Genomic DNA, 18,582 nt, shown 5'->3' on the forward strand with positions numbered 1-18,582 from the left:
AACCTGGTATGGAAGTTGTCCTGTCCAAGACTGAAAGAAGCTGCAGAAGATCAGGAACACAGCGCAGCACATCACAGAAACCAATCTTCTGTCCGTGGACTCACTTTACACCGCACGCTGTCGGAGCAGTGCTGCCAGGATAATCAAGGACACGACCCACCCAGCCAACACAATTTTCGTCCCTCTTCCCTCCGGGAGAAGGTTCAGGAGCTTGAAGACTCATACGGCCAGATTTGGGAACAGCTTCTTTCCAACTGTGATAAAACTACTGAACAGATCCTGACCCGGATCTGGGCCGTACCCTCCAAACAATCCGGACCTGCCTCTCGGTTTTTTTGCACTACCTTACTTCCCATTTTTCTGTTTTCTATTTATGATTTATAATTTAAATTTTAATATTTATTAACTTTAACTATTTTTAATATTTAATATTTGTAATCTAGGAGTGTGAAGCGCGAATCAAATATCGCTGTGATGATCGTACGTTCTAGTACCAATTGTTTAGTGACAATAAAGTATAAAGAATGGCTGACAGGCAGGGGGCAGTGAGTGGAAATAAACGGAGCCTTTTCTGGTTGGCTGCCGGTGACTAATGGTGTTCCTCAGTGTTCCTCAGTCATTAATGGGACAGGAGGTTTTCACATCGTTTGTCAATGATTAGGATAATGGAATTGATGGCCTTGTGGCAAAGTTTGTGGATGATATGAAGACGGGAGAAGGGTAGGTAGTGCTAAGGAAGCAATGCGATTGCTGCAGGACTTAAACAAATTGGAAAATTGGTCAGAAAGGAGGCAGATGGAATACAGTGTTGGGAAATGTATGATGATGCATTTTGGTAAAAGGAACAATAGTGCAGGCTATTATCTAAATGGGGAAAAGGTTCAAACATCAGAGGTGCAAAGGGATTTTGGAGTCCTTGTGCAAGACTCCTATAAGGTTAATTTACAGGTTGAGTCTGTGGTAAAGAAGGCAAATGCAATATTGGCATTTATTTCAAGGGGAATAGAATATAAAAGCAAGGAGATAATGCTGAACCTTTATAAGACATTAGCATTTAGAGTATTGTCAACAGCTTTGGGCCCCATATCTCAGAAAGGATGTGTCGTAATTGGAGAGAGTCCAGAGGAGGTTCACAGGGATAATTCTGGGAGTGAAGGGGTTAACATATGAGGCGTGTTTGGCAGCTTTGGGCCTTACTCACTGGAATTTAGAAGAATGTTGGGGGGATCTCATTGAAAGGACTAGATAAGGTGGATGTGGAGAGGATTTTTCCTATGGTGGGGCTATCCAGAACTAGAGGGCACAGTCTTTAGAAGAGAGGTAAAGAGGAATTTTTTTAGCCAAAGGGAAGTAAATCTGTGAAATGTTCTCCCACAGACTGCAGTGGAGGCCAAGTTCATGCATATAATTAAGACAGAAGTTGTTCATTTACTGATTGGTCAGGGCATCAAAGGATATGGTGAGAAGGCAGGTGTATGGCATTGAGTGGGATCTGGGATCAACCATGATGGAATAGCAAAGCAGACTCAATAGGCCAAATGACCTAATTGTGCTCCTCTGTATTATGCTCTTATGAAAGTAAATATGACAGTAAATTTTTAGAGTCATTTAGACAGACTCATGCACAGGCAGAGAATAGAGCAATAATGACCATGTACAGGCAGATGGGATTCACTTAGATTGGCTTTGTGGTTGGCCCAGTCCAGTGAGTCGAAAGAGCTAAATCTACAATGTACTGTTTGGTTCTTCTGTAGAGTTGAATTTTCTCATGTACAGGCAGATGGGATTCACTTAGATTGGCTTTGTGGTTGGCCCAGTCCAGTGAGTCGAAAGAGCTAAATCTACAATGTACTGTTTGGTTCTTCTGTAGAGTTGAATTTTCTCGTTTTGACTCTGTTACCATAAAAATAAATTCAACACACTTAATTCTCTTATGAATTTAATAGAAGTACAACTGGCAAAGCACACAGTACAAGATCCAAAATATTTAGAGTTGTATTTTAAGCATCATTTATGAAATAGAAACTTGGTTTTAAAGTCATCATAATTTGAAATTGTTCTGTTTTAGGGATCCCACGGAACACCAGGTGAAAGGGGACAACAAGGAATTCCAGGTTCAAAGGTATTTTCATTCTCCTCTATAAGAGTAATGTAAATTCTTTTTAATGCCACTCAGAATGCAGAATGTACAAGTTAAAGAGGCTGGAAATGCACAATTAGTCACACACAATTCGACATTCAAAAGAGTGAGAAGGCACCCTGTGTCAGATGTGAACCTTCAGTAGACGATAGACCTTGAAGATTTGTGCACAATGAGTACTTGCATAAAAGCTGAGGGACCAGGTGCTCATTAGGAAGGGAAAAGAGAAAGATTAGAGGGCTGATTTGTGTCAGTATGTACACAGCAGGACCAGGGAGCTAGCAAACATTTTCAATATTGTGCCAATTTTCTGCAATATACTTTATCAGATTAATGGATTCTGATCCCTTTTGAAAAGTACCTGAAGCTAGGAGTTAAGTTTACAAGAATCATGATTATGTTGGAGGATTTCAAAGAATATCTCCCTGAAGTCCCTCTTTGGAATGATGCCTTTCAAAAGTTTGAAAATAAAAGTGTAAATTAGTGCTGTTCCAAGGCAATATTCGCAAGCTTGCACTTGCTTGTTATTGTTTCTTTTTATTATGTTGTGTTGGTGAGAAATTCTCATTCAAGTAGATAAATATTAAAGATAATGCTTTGCTGTAGTTTACAAGGGTTACATTATTTCAGATAATTTTCCTGTTACAATTTTGTTAAATGGATCAACAGCAAATTGTCCTGTGGAGATTTAATTCTATAAAGATAATCAAAAACCTGTCGATATTTATTCTAAACAGAAAGTCTGTAGAACATCTTTTTTAGCATTAAGGATGGGGTTTCCAATTTGGCACAATCAGTAATTGCAACATAAATCATAGAACATGGAACAATGCAGTACAGGCCCTTCAGCCCACAATGTTGTGCCAACCCTTTATAGTAACCTACTCTAAGATCAACCAAACCCCTTCATCTCTATTTTTCTTCCATCCATGTGCCTATTTAAGACTCTCTAATATATCCCTAATGTATCTGCCTCTACCATTACACCTTACAGCACGTTCCACTCACTTATCACTCTCTGTGTAAAAGTTCTACCCCTGAGATCCCCCTATACTTTCATCCAGTGCTCCTCATATTAGTCATTTCTGCCCAAGATAAAGGTTTCCACTCTCCACTCTACCTATGCCTCTTATAATTGTATAGCTCTCCACTCTACCTATGCCCCTTATAATTGTATAATCCTCTCTCAAGAGGCCTTGCATCCTGCTTCACTGAAGAGAGAAGATCGTGAGCTTGATCAACTTTTTCCTCATAATACATGTTCTCTAACCTAGGCAGCATTCTGGTAAATCTCTTCTGCACCTTCTCTAAAGTTTCCACATCCTTCCTATAATGAGGCAACTAGAACTGAACACAATATTAAACTGTATTATCTTACAAACCAACACGAGGAAATCTGCAGATGCTGGAATTTCAAGCAACACACATAAAAATTGCTGGTGAATGCAGCAGGCCAGGCAGCATCTCTTGGAAGAGGTACAGTTGACGTTTTGGGCCGAGATCTTTCATCAGGACTAACTGAAAGAAGAGATAGTAAGAGATTTGAAAGTGGGAGAGGGAAGGGGAGATCTGAAATGATAGGAGAAGACAGGAGTGGGAGGGATGAAGCTAAGAGCTGGAAAGTTGATTGGCAAAAGGGATATGAGAGGATCATGGGACGGGGGGGCCTAGGGAGAAAGAAAGGGGGAGGGGGGGAACCCAGAGGATGGGCAAGGAGTATAGTGAGAGGGACAGAGAGAGAAAAAAAATATATAATAATAATAATAAATAAATAACAGATGGGGTATGAAGAGGAGGTAGAGAAGTAGAGAAGTCAATGTTCATGTCATCAGGTTGGAGGCTACCCAGACGGAATATAAGGTGTTGTTCCTCCAACCTGAGTGTGGCTTCATCTTTCCAGTAGAGGAGGCCGTGGATAGACATATCAGAATGGGAATGGGATGTGGAATTAAAATGTGTGGCCACTGGAAGATCCGGCTGTCTCTGGCGAACAGAGCGTAGGTGTTCAGCAAAGCGGTCTCCCAGCCTGCATCGGGTCTCGCCAATATATAGAAGGCCGCATCGGGAGCACCGGACGCAGTATATCACCCCAGCTGACTCACAGGTGAAGTGTCACCTCACCTGGAAGGACTGTCTGGGGCCCTGAATGGGGTGAGGGAGGAAGTGTAAGGGCATGTGTAGCACTTGTTCTGCTTTCAAGGATAAGTGCCAGGAGGGAGATCGGTGGGAAGGGATGGGGGTACGAATGGACAAGGGAGTCACGTAGGGAGCGATCCCCGCAGAAAGCAAGATGAAGAAGATGTCCTTTTTTAAAGAAAGGGGCTCCCCCATCTCCGCCACATCTGCTTTCAGGATGACGCTTTTCTTTCCAGGACGAAGGAGATGTCCTCCCTTTTTAAAGAAAGGGGCTTCCCTTCCTCCACCATCAACTCTGCTCTCAAATGCATCTCTCCCATTTCACGCATATCTGCTGTCACCCTTGTCCTCACCTACCACCCCACCAGCCTTCGGATCCAACATATATTTCTCCGTAACTTACACCACCTCCAACGGGATCCCACCACTAAGCACATCTTTCCCTCCTCAACTCTCTCTGCTTTCCGCAGGGATCGCTCCCTACAGGACTCCCTTGTTCACTCGTCCCCCCCATCCCGTCCCACCGATCTCCCTCCCGGCACTTATCCTTGTAAGCAGAACAAGTGCTATACATGCCCTTACACTTCCTTCGCTCACCACCATTCAGGGCCTCAGGTAGTCCTTCCAGCTGAGGCGACACTTCACCTATGAGTCGGTTGGGGTGATATACTGTGTCCAGTGCTCCCGATGCGGCCTTCTATATATTGTCGAGACCCCACGCATGCTGGGAGACCGTTTCGCTGAACACCTATGCTCTGTCTGCCACAGAAAGCAGGATCTCCCAGTGGCACACATTTTAATTCCATGTCCCATTCCCATTCAGATACGTCTATCCACGGCCTCCTCTACTGTCAAGATGAAGCCACACTCAGGTTGGAGGAACAACACCTTATATTCCGTCTGGGTAGCCTCCAACCTGATGGCATGAACATTGACTTCTCTAACTTCCGTTAATGCCTCACCTCCCCTTCATACCCCATCCTTTATTTATTTATTTATTATTATTATATATATATTTTTTTCTCTCTTTTTCCTTCTGTCCCTCTCACTATACCCTTGCCCATCCTCTGGGTTTCTCCCCTCTCCGTTTCTTTGTCCCTAGGCCTCCCGTCCCATGATCCTCTCATATCCCTCTTGCCAATCAACTTTCCAGCTCTTAGCTTCATCCTTCCCCCTCCTGTCTTTTCCTATCATTTTGGATCTCCCCCTCCCCCTCCCACTTTCAAATCTCTTACTATCTCTTCTTTCAGTTAGTCCTGACAAAGGGTTTCGGCCTGAAACGTCGACTGTACCTCTTCCTAGAGATGCTGCCTAGCCTGCTGCATTCACCAGCAATTTTTATGTGTGTTGCTTATCTTACACACCTCTATCTAGTCATCTCTCATTAAAATTAAACCCATGTTTAATAATGCTTCTATTTTTGCCCATAACAACTTCTGAAATTTATTTGCACATCACAGAAGATAAAATTTAAAAGTTCAAAGGTTCAATTAATTATAACTCTGAAATTTGTCTTCTCTAGAAGGTCAAAAAATACAGAAAAACCATGGAAGCCATTGAAGTCCCCCCCCCACCGTATGAAGAAGAAAAGAAACAAACTCGTAAACCCCAACCCCCCTTCAACCTTTCCCTCACACAAAAGCAAACAGATCGCCCACCTGGACACGACAGTGGAAACATTAAACCCCACAACCCCCACCCTCTCTCTCGCACAATAACTAACAGATCGCCCACCTGGACACGACAGTGGAAACATTAAACCCCACACCCCCCAACCTCTCTCTTTCGCACAAAAGCAAATAGATCACCCACCCGGACACGACAGTGGAAACATTAAACCCCACACCCCCCAACCTCTCTCTTTCACACAAAAGCAAACAGATCACCCACCCGGACACGACAGTGGAAACATTAAACCCCACACCCCCCAACCTCTCTCTCACACAAAAACAAATAGATCACCCACCCGGACACGGCAGTGGAAACATTAAACCCCACACCCCCCAACCTCTCTCTCACACAAAAGCAAGTAGATCACCCACCCGGACACGACAGTGGAAACATTAAACCCCACACCCCCCACCCTCTCTCTCACACAAAAGCAAATAGATCACCCACCCGGACACGACAGTGGAAACATTAAACCCCACACCCCGCACCCTCTCTCTCACACAAAAGCAAATAGATCACCCACCCGGACATGGCAATGGAAACATTAAACCCCACACCCCCCAACCTCTCTCTCACACAAAAGCAAACAGATCACCCACCCGGACACGACAGTGGAAACATTAAACCCCACACCCCCCAACCTCTCTCTCACACAAAAGCAAACAGATCACCCACCCGGACACGACAGTGGAAACATTAAACCCCACACCCCCCAACCTCTCTCTCACACAAAAGCAAACAGATCACCCACCCGGACACGACAGTGGAAACATTAAACCCCACACCCCCCAACCTCTCTCTCACACAAAAGCAAACAGATCACCCACCCGGACACGACAGTGGAAACATTAAACCCCACACCCCCCAACCTCTCTCTCACACAAAAGCAAATAGATCACCCACCTGGACATGGCAATGGAAACATTAAACCCCACACCCCCCAACCTCTCTCTCACACAAAAGCAAACAGATCACCCACCCGGACACGACAGTGGAAACATTAAACCCCACACCCCCCAACCTCTCTCTCACACAAAAGCAAACAGATCACCCACCCGGACATGGCAATGGAAACATTAAACCCCACACCCCCCAACCTCTCTCTCACACAAAAGCAAATAGATCACCCACCCGGACACGACAGTGGAAACATTAAACCCCGCACCCCCCAACCTCTCTCTCACACAAAAGCAAATAGATCACCCACCCAGACACGACAGTGGAAACATTAAACCCCACACCCCCCAACCTCTCTCTCACACAAAAGCAAACAGATCACCCACCCGGACATGGCAATGGAAACATTAAACCCCACACCCCCCAACCTCTCTCTCACACAAAAGCAAATAGATCACCCACCCGGACACGACAGTGGAAACATTAAACCCCACACCCCCCAACCTCTCTCTCTCACACAAAAGCAAATAGATCACCCACCCGGACATGGCAATGGAAACATTAAACCCCACACCCCCCAACCTCTCTCTCACACAAAAGCAAATAGATCACCCACCCGGACACAGCAGGTAAAACATCAAGCACCGAACCCTGATTTTTCTCCTAGACAAAAAAACAGTGATAATAACATCAAACCCCAACTCCTCCCTCAGCCAAAAAGAGTAACATATTTCCCACTCACCAATTGAGAACAAGAAAGAATAAACTGAAATGCTGAAGGAGAGCAATATAAACTACAGTCCACACCAATAATCGCATGCGTCTCGGAATTTTGAAACTTCGAGAAGAGCGACAGCTCAAACTCGGTCCTTCCATGAAATCTTCACCCGTCGAGAAGCGGCCTGTAGACCTCCAGCCCAATTCGGCCACAAATCAGCACAATTTGGTACTTTTTAACATACGCAATTGTTAAATTTTGAAAAATTTCGTGGTGTATTAAAATCAATAAGCTCTGTAAACATTTGACGACTACAGTACAACAGTGTACTTCCAGAAATGTCTGTTTATTTCAGATTCTCAGCATCTATAGTTTTTGATTTTCAACTATTCAAAATAAATGAGCCATAACAGTCAGATCCTACCATCTTGTTCGTCCTAAATTTATCATGTAACAATACCACAAAAATTAATGAGCCATAGTGTAATCAAGCTAGATTTTTAGAAAGTGGGCAAAAATATTTTCAGACTAGATTTGACTATGCTAATTCCTTCATAAAATTTTATAACATGACTTTTTGAAGCTTTGAACTACTTGTTATCGCCATACAGTTTTATCCAGACTTTAAAGCCCCCTCAAGAAACTGTAGTGAAGCACTTTTGAAACACTTGTGAAAGATCACAGAAACATTCGTTGCACTATGAATAATCTGCATTTAACTTGGTGCTAGTGAAGTGAATTTTGGCGAATCTGTGCCAATATGAATTATGCAGTCAAATAAAATCTCCATGACTGGATATTTTATATTCTACTTGAGCATATAAATGTGAAATCAATTCAGTTCTCTTGGAATATTTAACTGATATTGGATACCTTTAATCGTCAGGGTCAGCAGGGTAATCCCGGACCTCCTGGGATTCCAGGGGAAAAAGGAGAAATGGTAAGTTATTTATTTAAATACAATTAATTTTGCTGATACATTTATAATATCTAATTGGCCAAAAACAAGAGCAACTCCTTTCTCAGAGAACAATTCCTGCAAACCCATCCCTGACACTTCTCCATAAATCTGTACATTTTTAGTGTTTACTTTTATCCATTTCCCTCCAGTAGTTTTAAGCAGTTAGTGAGATCATAAGAGCTTGCTTTCTAAAAATATTTTGCCTCAACATCCTTTACTTTTTTCCCTTGTTGTTATATTAATTCCATCTTCATTGTTTTGCAGGCTTCCTGACAGTGGAAATGCTTTGTCTTTATTTGTTATGATTTTGAATACCCCTGTTAAATCTCTCTTTAAGTGACCAGCCATAGCTTTGCCAGTGTCTTCATATAGCTGGTCTCTGAAACACTCCTGTGATCCTCTTCCATACTGCTCTTCACTGACATTTGATGCATGGAATTAACCATAATACTTGGCTCGATTATTGAGCTTGAATGGTAATTTATTTAAAAAGAAATGTTATTTTTGTTTTCCTGTAACTCAAAGCCTGGATACAGAAATGCACAGTAATTTCCCCATAGGTTTGTCGGGACTTGAGAAAATTTAACAGTTGTGAGCTCTCAGTTCCTGTATAGCCATGCCTTTCTAAAGTGACAAAAAATATAAACAGGTATTTCTGTCATGCTCTTAATTTAGAGAAAGATACAAAAGATAAGTGAGCACTGACCCAAAGGAAGATGACCAAATCCTCATAATATTTAATGAGAAAAGAAAAGAAATTTAAACTAATTTGACAGAGGGATGGGAACTGGAATGATAGAGCGGAGGAAGGGGAAAACAGAAATAAATCTAAGAAAGTGAGCAGTAAAGATGTCAGGAAAGACAGGCAGGTGATGGGGCAAATTTGTAGCCATTGGGATGAGTTGCAGTGCAATAAAGTTGCAGTGAAATCAAAGCGAAAAGTACCAAACACTGGTCTTAAGGTGTTGTACTTAAATGCACGCAGCATAAGGAATAAGGTGGATGATCTTGTCATACAACTACAGATTGGCAGGTATGATATTGTGGCCATCACTGAGACGTGGCTAAAGGATGCATGTCTCTGGGAGCTGAACGTCCAAGGATACACGGTGTATCGGAAGGATAGGCAGGTAGGCAGAGGGAGTGGCGTGGCTTTATTGGTAAGAAATGATATTAAATCATTAGAAAGAGGTGACATAGGATCGGAAGGTGCAGAATTTTTATGGGTTGAGCTAAGAAATAGCAGGGGTAAAAGGACCCTGATGGCAGTTATTTATAGGCCTCCAAACAGCTGCAGTGATGTGGACTACAAATTACAACAGGAAATAGAAAAGGCTTGTCGGAAGGGCAGTGTTATGATAATTGTGGGGGATTTTAACATGCGAGTGGATTGGGAAAATCAGGTCGGCACTGGATCTCAAGAGAGAGAATTTGTAGAATGTCTGCAAGATGGCTTTTTAGAACAGCTTGTTGTTGAGCCCACTAGGGGATCGGCTGTACTGGATTGGGTATTGTGTAATGAACCGGAGGTGATTAGAGAGATTGAGGTGAAGGAACCCTTAGGCGGCAGTGCTCATAACATGATTGAGTTCACTGTGAAATTTAAAAAAAGAGAAGCCGAAATCTGATGTGTCCGTATTTCAGTGGAGTAAAGGAAATTATAGTGGCATGAGAGAGAAACTGGCCAAAGTTGACTGGAAGGGGACACTGGAGGGAAGGACGGCAGAGCAGCAGTGGCTGGAGTTTATGCGGGAAGTGAGGAAGGTGCAAGAGAAGTATATTCCAAAAAAGAAGAAATTTTCGAGTGGAAAAAGGATGCAACCGTGGCTGACAAGAGAAGTCAAAGCCAAAGTTAAAGCAAAGGAGAGGGCATACAAGGAAGCAAAAATTAGTGGGAAAACAGAGGATTGGGAAGTTTTTAAAAGCTTATGAAAGGAAACTAAGAAGGTCATTAAGAGGGAAAAGATGAACTATGAAAGGAAACTAGCAAATAATATCAAAGAGGATACTAAAAGCTTTTTCAAGTATATAAAGAGTAAAAGACAGGTGAAAGTAGATATAGGACCAATAGAAAATGATGCTGGAGAAATTGAAATGGGAGATAAGGAGATGGTGGAGGAACTGTACGAATATTTTGCATCAGTCTTCACTGAGGAAGACATCAGAAGTATACCGGACACTCAAAGGTGTCAGGGAAGAGAAGTGTGCGCAGTCACAATTACGACAGAGAAAGTACTCAGGAAGCTGAATAGTCTAAAGGTAGATAAATCTCCCGGACCAGATGGAATGTACCCTCGTGTTCTGAAAGAAGTAGCTGTGGAGATTGCAGAGGCATTAGCAATGATCTTTCAAAAGTCAATAGAGTCTGGCATGGTTCTGGAGGACTGGAAGATTGCAAACGTCAGTCCGCTATTTAAGAAGTGGGTAAGGAAGCAAAAAGGAAATTATAGACCTGTTAGCTTGATATCGGTGCTTGGGAAGTTGTTGGAGTCGATTGTTAAGGATGAGGTTACGGAGTACCTGGAGGCATATGACAAGATAGGCAGAACTCAGCATGGTTTCCTTAGAGGAAGATCCTGGCTAATAAACCTATTGCAATTTTTTGAGGAAATTACAAGTAGGCTAGACAAGGGAGATGTAGTGGATGTTGTATATTTGGATTTTCAGAAGGCTTTTGACAAGGTTCCACACATGAGGCTACTTAACAAGATAAGAGCCCATGGAATTACGGGAAAGTTACATACGTGGATAGAGCATTGGCTGACTGGCAGGAAACAGAGAGTGGGAATAAAGGGATCCTATTCTGGTTGACTGCCGGTTACCAGTGGTGTTCCACAGGGGTCAGTGTTGGGGCCGCTTCTATTTGCGTTGTACATCAACGATTTGGATTTTGGAATAGATGGCTTTGTGGCTAAGTTTGCTGATGATACGAAGATAGGTGGAGGAGCCAGTAGTGCTGAGGAAACAGAGAGTCTTCAGAAAGACTTGGATAGATTGGAAGAATGGGAAAAGAAGTGGCAAATGAAATAAAATGTTGGAAAGTGTATGGTTATGCACTTTGGCAGAAGAAATAAACGGGCAAACTATTATTTAAATGGGGAGAGAATTCAAAGTTCTGAGATACAACGGGACTTGGGAGTCCTTGTGCAGGAAACCCTTAAGGTTAACCTCCAGGTTGAGTCGATGGTGAAGAATGCGAATGCAATGTTGGCATTCATTTCCAGACGAATTGAGTATAGGAGCAGGGATGTGATGTTGAGGCTCTATAAGGCGCTGGTGAGACCTCACTGTGGGCAGTTTTTGGCTCCTTATTTAAGAAAGGATGTTGGAGAGGGTACAGAGAAGATTCACTAGAATGATTCCGGGAATGCGAGGGTTAACATATAAGGAACGTTTGTCCACTCTTGGACTGTATTCCTTGAAGTTTAGAAGAATTAGGGGGGACCTCATAGAAACATGTCGAATGTTGAAAGGCATGGACAGGGTGGATGTGGCAAAGTTGTTTCCCATGAAGGGTGAGTCTAGTACAAGAAGGCATAACTTAGGGATTGAAGGGCACCCATTCAGAACAGAGATGTGAAGAAATTTTTTTAGCCAGAGGGTGGTGAATCTATGGAATTTGTTGCCATGGGCAGCAGTGGAGGCCAAGTCATTGGGTGTATTTAAGGCAGAGATTGATATGTATCTGAGTAGCCAGGGCATCAAAGGTTGTGGTGAGAAGGCGGGGGAGTGGGACTAAATGGGAGAATGGATCAGCTCATGATAAAATGGCGGAGCAGACTCGATGGGCTGAATGGCTGACTTCTGCTCCTTTGTCTTATGGTCTTATGGTCTAAATAGTATATATATGTTTAGGAAAAAAACTTGTAAAACAATTTGGCCTCTCCATTTTTATTCCCAAACCAAATACATCTTTCAATCAATTTAGTTGAGTCTAGAACTACTAGTTCTGCAGTCCACCTCAGTTGCCTTCCAATTCAAGTGAGATATTTTTCCACGCAAACACGAGGAAATCTGCAGATGCTGGAATTTCAAGCAACACACATAAAGATCGCTGGTGAAAAATTGCCAGGCAGCATCTATAGGAAGAGGTACAGTCGACGTTTCGGGCCACGACCCTTGTCTTCTCCTATCATTTCAGATCTCCCCCTCCCCCTCCCACTTTCAAATCTCTTACTATCTCTTCTTTCAGTTAGTCCTGACGAAGGGTCTTGGCCCGAAACATCGACTGTACCTCTTCCTATAGATGCTGCCTGGCCTGCTGCATTCACCAGCAATTTTTATGTGTGTTGCTTGAGATTTTTTTCCATTCCTTTTTGAATACGAGAACCAATTCGATATCACACTGTGTAGACTTGCCTAATTGCTTCTGCAGCCAGCTCACTTACTCTAATAACACTAGCCAAACTGCATCTTTACAGAGTATTTCCCTCACCAGCTACATCTCGATTACTCCCATCACCACCTACCAGTGAGTAATCCCACCAAACATTGCTACGCTCAGTTCTATTTGAGTTAAATCCCTCCAAGAGTTGCCTGACTCCATTCCAGTTCAATGTTGGCAAAGATGTACCCTCAGCTCATTCTAATTCTCCAAACCACATCTTAACAGAGACCAATTTGAAATCAGCTTGAGTTTATGATTCTCTTGAGGTTTGTAACATTTATAATTAACAGCCTTCTGCTGACTGAATACTTGCAGTGAATGGCTTAGGATTGCTTTAAAGCAATACTGCCACCATTTTGTTTCATAACTACTTCAGTGATTAATTCAGAGAACGATCTGGGCTAAATTGTTAAACACTGGAGATACATTTGTTTTCGCCTATCTCACTGCAGGGTCTAATTGGAAGACCAGGCCCACATGGGGTCCCAGGAAATGTGGTAAGTGCAAAGAGATCAATGCTGGCAGTGAATTCCTTTCAAATGGCCAATGTGAGCTTATGAGTTGTTTGGTTGGAGGTAGATCAGGAGAAACTGGTGACAGGATTGAAGCCAAGTGAGATGTTTGTCCAAATAAATGTAATTGATCTCAGTATAAAAATGAATGGTTGCATGATGTGGGAGAAGGAGAGATGGAAATAAAATCTCATAAAATAATTTATTATATTGACCCTCATACTTCATTAATAAAGTAAATGATTCAAATCAATCAATATTCCTGCAAGCTGAGCTGGTTGGATATTTTGAACTTGTTAAAAGCATTGACTCCATTTGCTGCCATTGGTCAATGTGAAGACTAAATGTTTCACCAACCTGAGACCTATGCTAACTGCATCAAGATATAAAGACAAAGAAGGAAAGTGGTAGAAATTAATTAAATAACAAACCTGGAAATGAAATTTTGAAGTTTTTTACTTGAATCACGATGCAATGCATGTTACTCAGGTCTAGTGTATATTGCTATTAACTTAATCTTAGAGATTGGCAGTTTAGCAGCTTTTATTGGTGCAACAAATGTTTATCTTAATTAAGTGTGCAGATTGAATTACAAACGTTTGTACATGGCTGGAGGCTTGACCATTTGTTAGAATGACCATATTAGGCTTAAGTTGTGATAACCAATAAAAGGACATGTGGTCATGTGACAATTAGTCATGTCAAGTTTGTTAATGCAACTTTTGCCATCGTCTTGCAAAGGCTTTGCCTGCATAGTTGAATAGATTGACTAGCATCACATAAAGTGAAAGAATCTTGAACTTTGAACCTGGCCCATTTTTAAACATCTGTTCCTTACTATTGAGAATCACCCAGGCCTGGCAAATTCCTCATTTCATAAACCACCATTTCAGAGGCCAATTACAAGATTTGCAATGCCTCCTCTCAGAAACTCCATCTCAGCCTTTCCAAGCCCAGAGTCCGCTGAATATACCTTTGCTCAGATAACTCCCCAGCCTGGTCCCTTGTCTAACAGACCCTATGTGACAGTGGAGTACTGAGACAATTGTGATGCTTATGAATTTCTCTTTCTCCCTTTAGTAAACACCATCTTATCCATCCAATTATTCAGAGCTCAGTAAACAGCCCTCAGAGCTGTGGTGCTACAGAGGAATGTTTGAGGGTTGAATCCACCTCCCTTCCCAAGACCTCTCTGAGTGATGGGTTGTAAGTGTGCAGGGCAGCATTCAGGAAAAGGATATTTCACAGATGCACTTCTTCTTAAAAAAATATTAATATCTAATGTTTCCTTGTTATACAGGGAATCCCTGGAGTGGCGGGTCCTCCAGGCAAAGATGGTCTCAGAGGTGAAAAAGTAAGATACTGTTAATCGTAAGATACAAGGCCTGTTGTCTTGACAATAATGGAGACGTAAATATCCTTTGGAATGCTTTTGTTTTGAAGTGACTAGAAATTAAATGGGAGGGTGGGATTAAAGGTAGATTGATGCATGCATACCCACCACTTCTGAGTAAGAAACTCATTCTGCAAAATCCGCTTTAAACTTGACAAACTCACAAATCGTAGCAACGCACGATTCCAGGATTAGACTCCACCTGCCATTTCTCCACTCACAACTGTAACTGATGGTTTGATCCATTGACAACTTTCCTCACCTGCAACTCCACCATCTTTGTATCCTCTGCAAACTGAACAACCAGCCAATCTATTATAAATATTGAGGACCCAGTACCTAACCCTATGGATCACCACTGGTCACAGATCTCTAACCAGAATAACAAACACCTTTCCACTACTACCCACTTCCTTCCATAGTCCAAGGCAATTTTGAATCAAAACTACAAGTTCACCATGGAGCCCATGCGTTCTGAACATCCAAACATGCAGGATCTTGTCAATCACCAAACTAAAATCGATGTAAGCAACATCTACAGCCCCCATCCACATAAATCATCCTGGTCACCTTCTCAAGATCCTGAATCAAGTTCATAAGACTCAAACTTACATGTGAAATAGTTAAAATAATTTCAGTCAAAATAGTACTTATAGTAATAATAAAAGTTAAAATGCTGACAGTGCTGGGTGAGTCAACAAATCAGGCCATGTCTATGGAAAAAGTCACAGGCTTAATGTTTCACATTAATGACAACGACAATGTTACCTGTTTCTTTCTCACCAGATGCACTTTTATTCTTTTTGTATTTCAGAATTTCAGCAAACCCATTTTATTCAAAGAGTTATTTTACAAAGCTGTTAGGGGGATAGTGGGTTGTGAAATTCTTTGAATAATTGTCCTTGCCACAAATTTTTACTGAGATTTTACTCAGACCCAAATCCGTGTGCTTGAGGGATTTTGTGCCAGTGGGTTTTGGGGAAAACAATGAGGAAGTATCCAGGTTCCTGAAATAGTCGAATGAGAAGTATTTGTTCTCTGAGAGGACATTCCCTTTTGGTTTAGGTGGGAAGAAGGGTGTGGCAATAGCAGCAAGTTTTAATGAAAATCAAAATTCTGCAGTTGTTGGAAACCTAATATAAAAATAGAAAACACTGGGAATGTTCAGCAGCTGAAGCAGCATCTGCAGAGAAAGGTGAATAGTTAACACTTCAGATCAATGACCTCTCATCACACCTGGAGAAGTGAGAAAACAAATGTATGTTTAAATTGCAGAGAGGGGAAGCGGTGGGCAGAGCAAAGTGAACGTCAGTGTATGGTGGAGACCAAGGTTGCCTAGGTGACACAACATGTCTGTGTTGTCTGTTTAATAGATTTATTTGTAACATTAAATGTGTGATCTCCTGGGTATTTCCAGTACTCTGCGTTTTCATTAATATTTATGATCTTTTTCTGAAAGTCCTGAACGGGTTTTAATGGTCAGATTTTGAAAACCTGTAATTTATTTTTCCTAGTTTAGTAGCATCTCATGCAATGACTATGGTTAGAAGAGATGGTCTGAGCCATTGAACTTGTCCTACTATTAGGATCTTCCAGGATATCTGTTACATGGAAACTTGTTGTGGCCCTGCCCGCAACACACCCAAATCCTGCAATGCCTGGTGACATGTGGGCCCTAGTGACAAGACTATATCCGTTGTGCCCCATGTGTCAAATGGGCTCTGAGTGCTTGGACCTGGCCTTAGATAAATGCCAGTTATCCAGGTAGACATCAGTAAGAGCCAAGATCTTACAGCGAGTCTTTAGTCAATTCTTTCATTCTCCACGTGGCGCTGGACTTCAGAGAAACTGTGTTGCTCTCATCAGTCACTCCTTTTAAGGAGTTGGAGCTGTCTTTTAGATTCCCAACTCTTCCCTCATGGTTATTGTTGGCTTTATATTGGCATCTACCTTGTCAATACCACAGGGAATGGACAGATTTCCTTTCCAGTACAGGAAGTCCTGTCCATTATGAGACTTTCCAATATAATTGTCCCAAAGCTGCACTACTCTATGGCAATCCTATCTTGTATGTTAAGAAAGGAAGTATGTATGATGCATGCCAACAACTCATCTAAAATCATCAGTTCTCAACAGAAAAGCGATGTTTAAATTACAAGCATGGTGCAAAATCTTAATCTAACAATGAAATTATACCATCAGCAATCCCAGTCACCTATATTCCTTGTGCCTACATTTTGTCCTGTGAAGTCTCTTGTCACTAGCATCTGGCCAAAGAAACATGATTTCACAGAGTAGGTTCAAATCTTTAGTGTGACTATGAACTGGTTTTATAAATCTGCATTTCCATTTGTATTATTCTTAGTCAACATTAATTGTGAGATAGCTGTGAAGAGGAAAATAGAGTCATCCTCTCTCCACTATTTCTCATTCTTTCTACTACCTACTACAGGGGGAACCTGGTAAAGATGGTGACCCAGGAGTGCCTGGAACGCCCGGTAACCCTGGGCCAGCTGGAATTCCTGGACCACCAGGTGAAAGTATAACCGGGAAAACAGTAAGTTAACTCATATTACACAATGTTTGGAAGTGTAGGCTTTTTGTTGTAAGACCAAGAATGTTCAATTTAGTGAAATTTTAGATCTATTGACTTGGCAATTTTAAAAAAAAGACATGCAGGGGTTTATACTGTTATTCAGCACATTAACATTGATGTTTGTACTTATAGGGCCAACCTGGTACACCTGGATTACCAGGACCCCAAGGACCCAAGGTAAGAAAATATCTAGATCATTGTGGAACTGTACGTATATTTCTGTATCTATATGCTCTTATCTAAAAATATCAAGGCATACACATATTTTTTCCAGCATCATTGCTGATGCTTTTATTCATTGTCAAACAACAAGATAATGAAGTCTTCACATGCAAGGCAAGTCAGTCTGCTAATTGTAGGACATAGCAGGATGTTTCATGCAGTAGTTGGCTCTTAATATTCGTTGGTCCAAATGTGGCTTATTTTCCATTTGAAATGTCTTGAGAGAGTTAATGACTTCTCCTCCCTCTTCGCCCTCTACGTCTTCTCCTCCTTCTCCGACCAACACGTCTTCTTCCTCTTCCAGAGCTTTTCCGAGACTGGCCTCTTGCCATATTGCTGCTTTGGCTTAGCTCTGACTACTGCTAACACTTCAGAAACGTTGGCATTTTATACATGGTACGAGTGGCAATTTCCCCCCTGTCACTGATGGTGATGCGTACAGATGCTTAACACATATCCTTATATGGTATCATGACCATTTTGGTATACAGTGCTTCTGCCTGCATTTCATGACCTTTCATGGTATTGAAGTGCACATGTGACCTAATTTGTACATTTGACCCTTTTTATCCCTTATTAGGTATCGTTGTATTGCTGGCCATCTGTTGAGATGGGGCTAAATAATGCTAAAAAACCAGTTACATAAGTTAGGTCTCTTTGATGAAATCAGCAAGCAGTAGGTGTGCTTTCTGAACCTGAACAAGGTGTCAGAGAGGTCATGCTTGGAACTTAAAATGGACTTCAAAGTGTTGAGCCAGAAAGAAAGCTGAGAGAAAACGCCAAATTGCAAAGACACAGGCTTCAGAGGTGTGAGCCTGAATCGAAGCAGGGAGAAAATGCTAAGTAAGAAACCCCGAGTATATGTGTATGCTTGAAAGTAGTTCAAAATGAAGTGGAATTTAGTAAAAGTCTGAGCTGAAGCCAGAAGACATAAAGACATAAAGATATG

The 18,582-nt window shown here is 41.9% G+C and overlaps 1 protein-coding gene across 1 annotated transcript in view; it reads left to right on the forward strand.

Moving 5' to 3' along the window:
- The window catches only part of col22a1 (collagen, type XXII, alpha 1), a 306,811-nt gene that overhangs the window by 229,888 nt on the left and 58,341 nt on the right, over window positions 1-18,582 (forward strand). The window contains exons 33-38 of the mRNA XM_072246143.1: window positions 2,069-2,122; window positions 8,449-8,502; window positions 13,363-13,407; window positions 14,723-14,776; window positions 17,268-17,372; window positions 17,544-17,588. Coding sequence (XP_072102244.1) covers window positions 2,069-2,122; window positions 8,449-8,502; window positions 13,363-13,407; window positions 14,723-14,776; window positions 17,268-17,372; window positions 17,544-17,588 — 357 coding nt within the window. The remainder of the gene's footprint in view (window positions 1-2,068; window positions 2,123-8,448; window positions 8,503-13,362; window positions 13,408-14,722; window positions 14,777-17,267; window positions 17,373-17,543; window positions 17,589-18,582) is intronic.

The sequence above is a fragment of the Mobula birostris genome, chromosome 1 (genome assembly GCF_030028105.1).
Source record: "Mobula birostris isolate sMobBir1 chromosome 1, sMobBir1.hap1, whole genome shotgun sequence".
NCBI lineage: Eukaryota > Metazoa > Chordata > Chondrichthyes > Myliobatiformes > Myliobatidae > Mobula > Mobula birostris.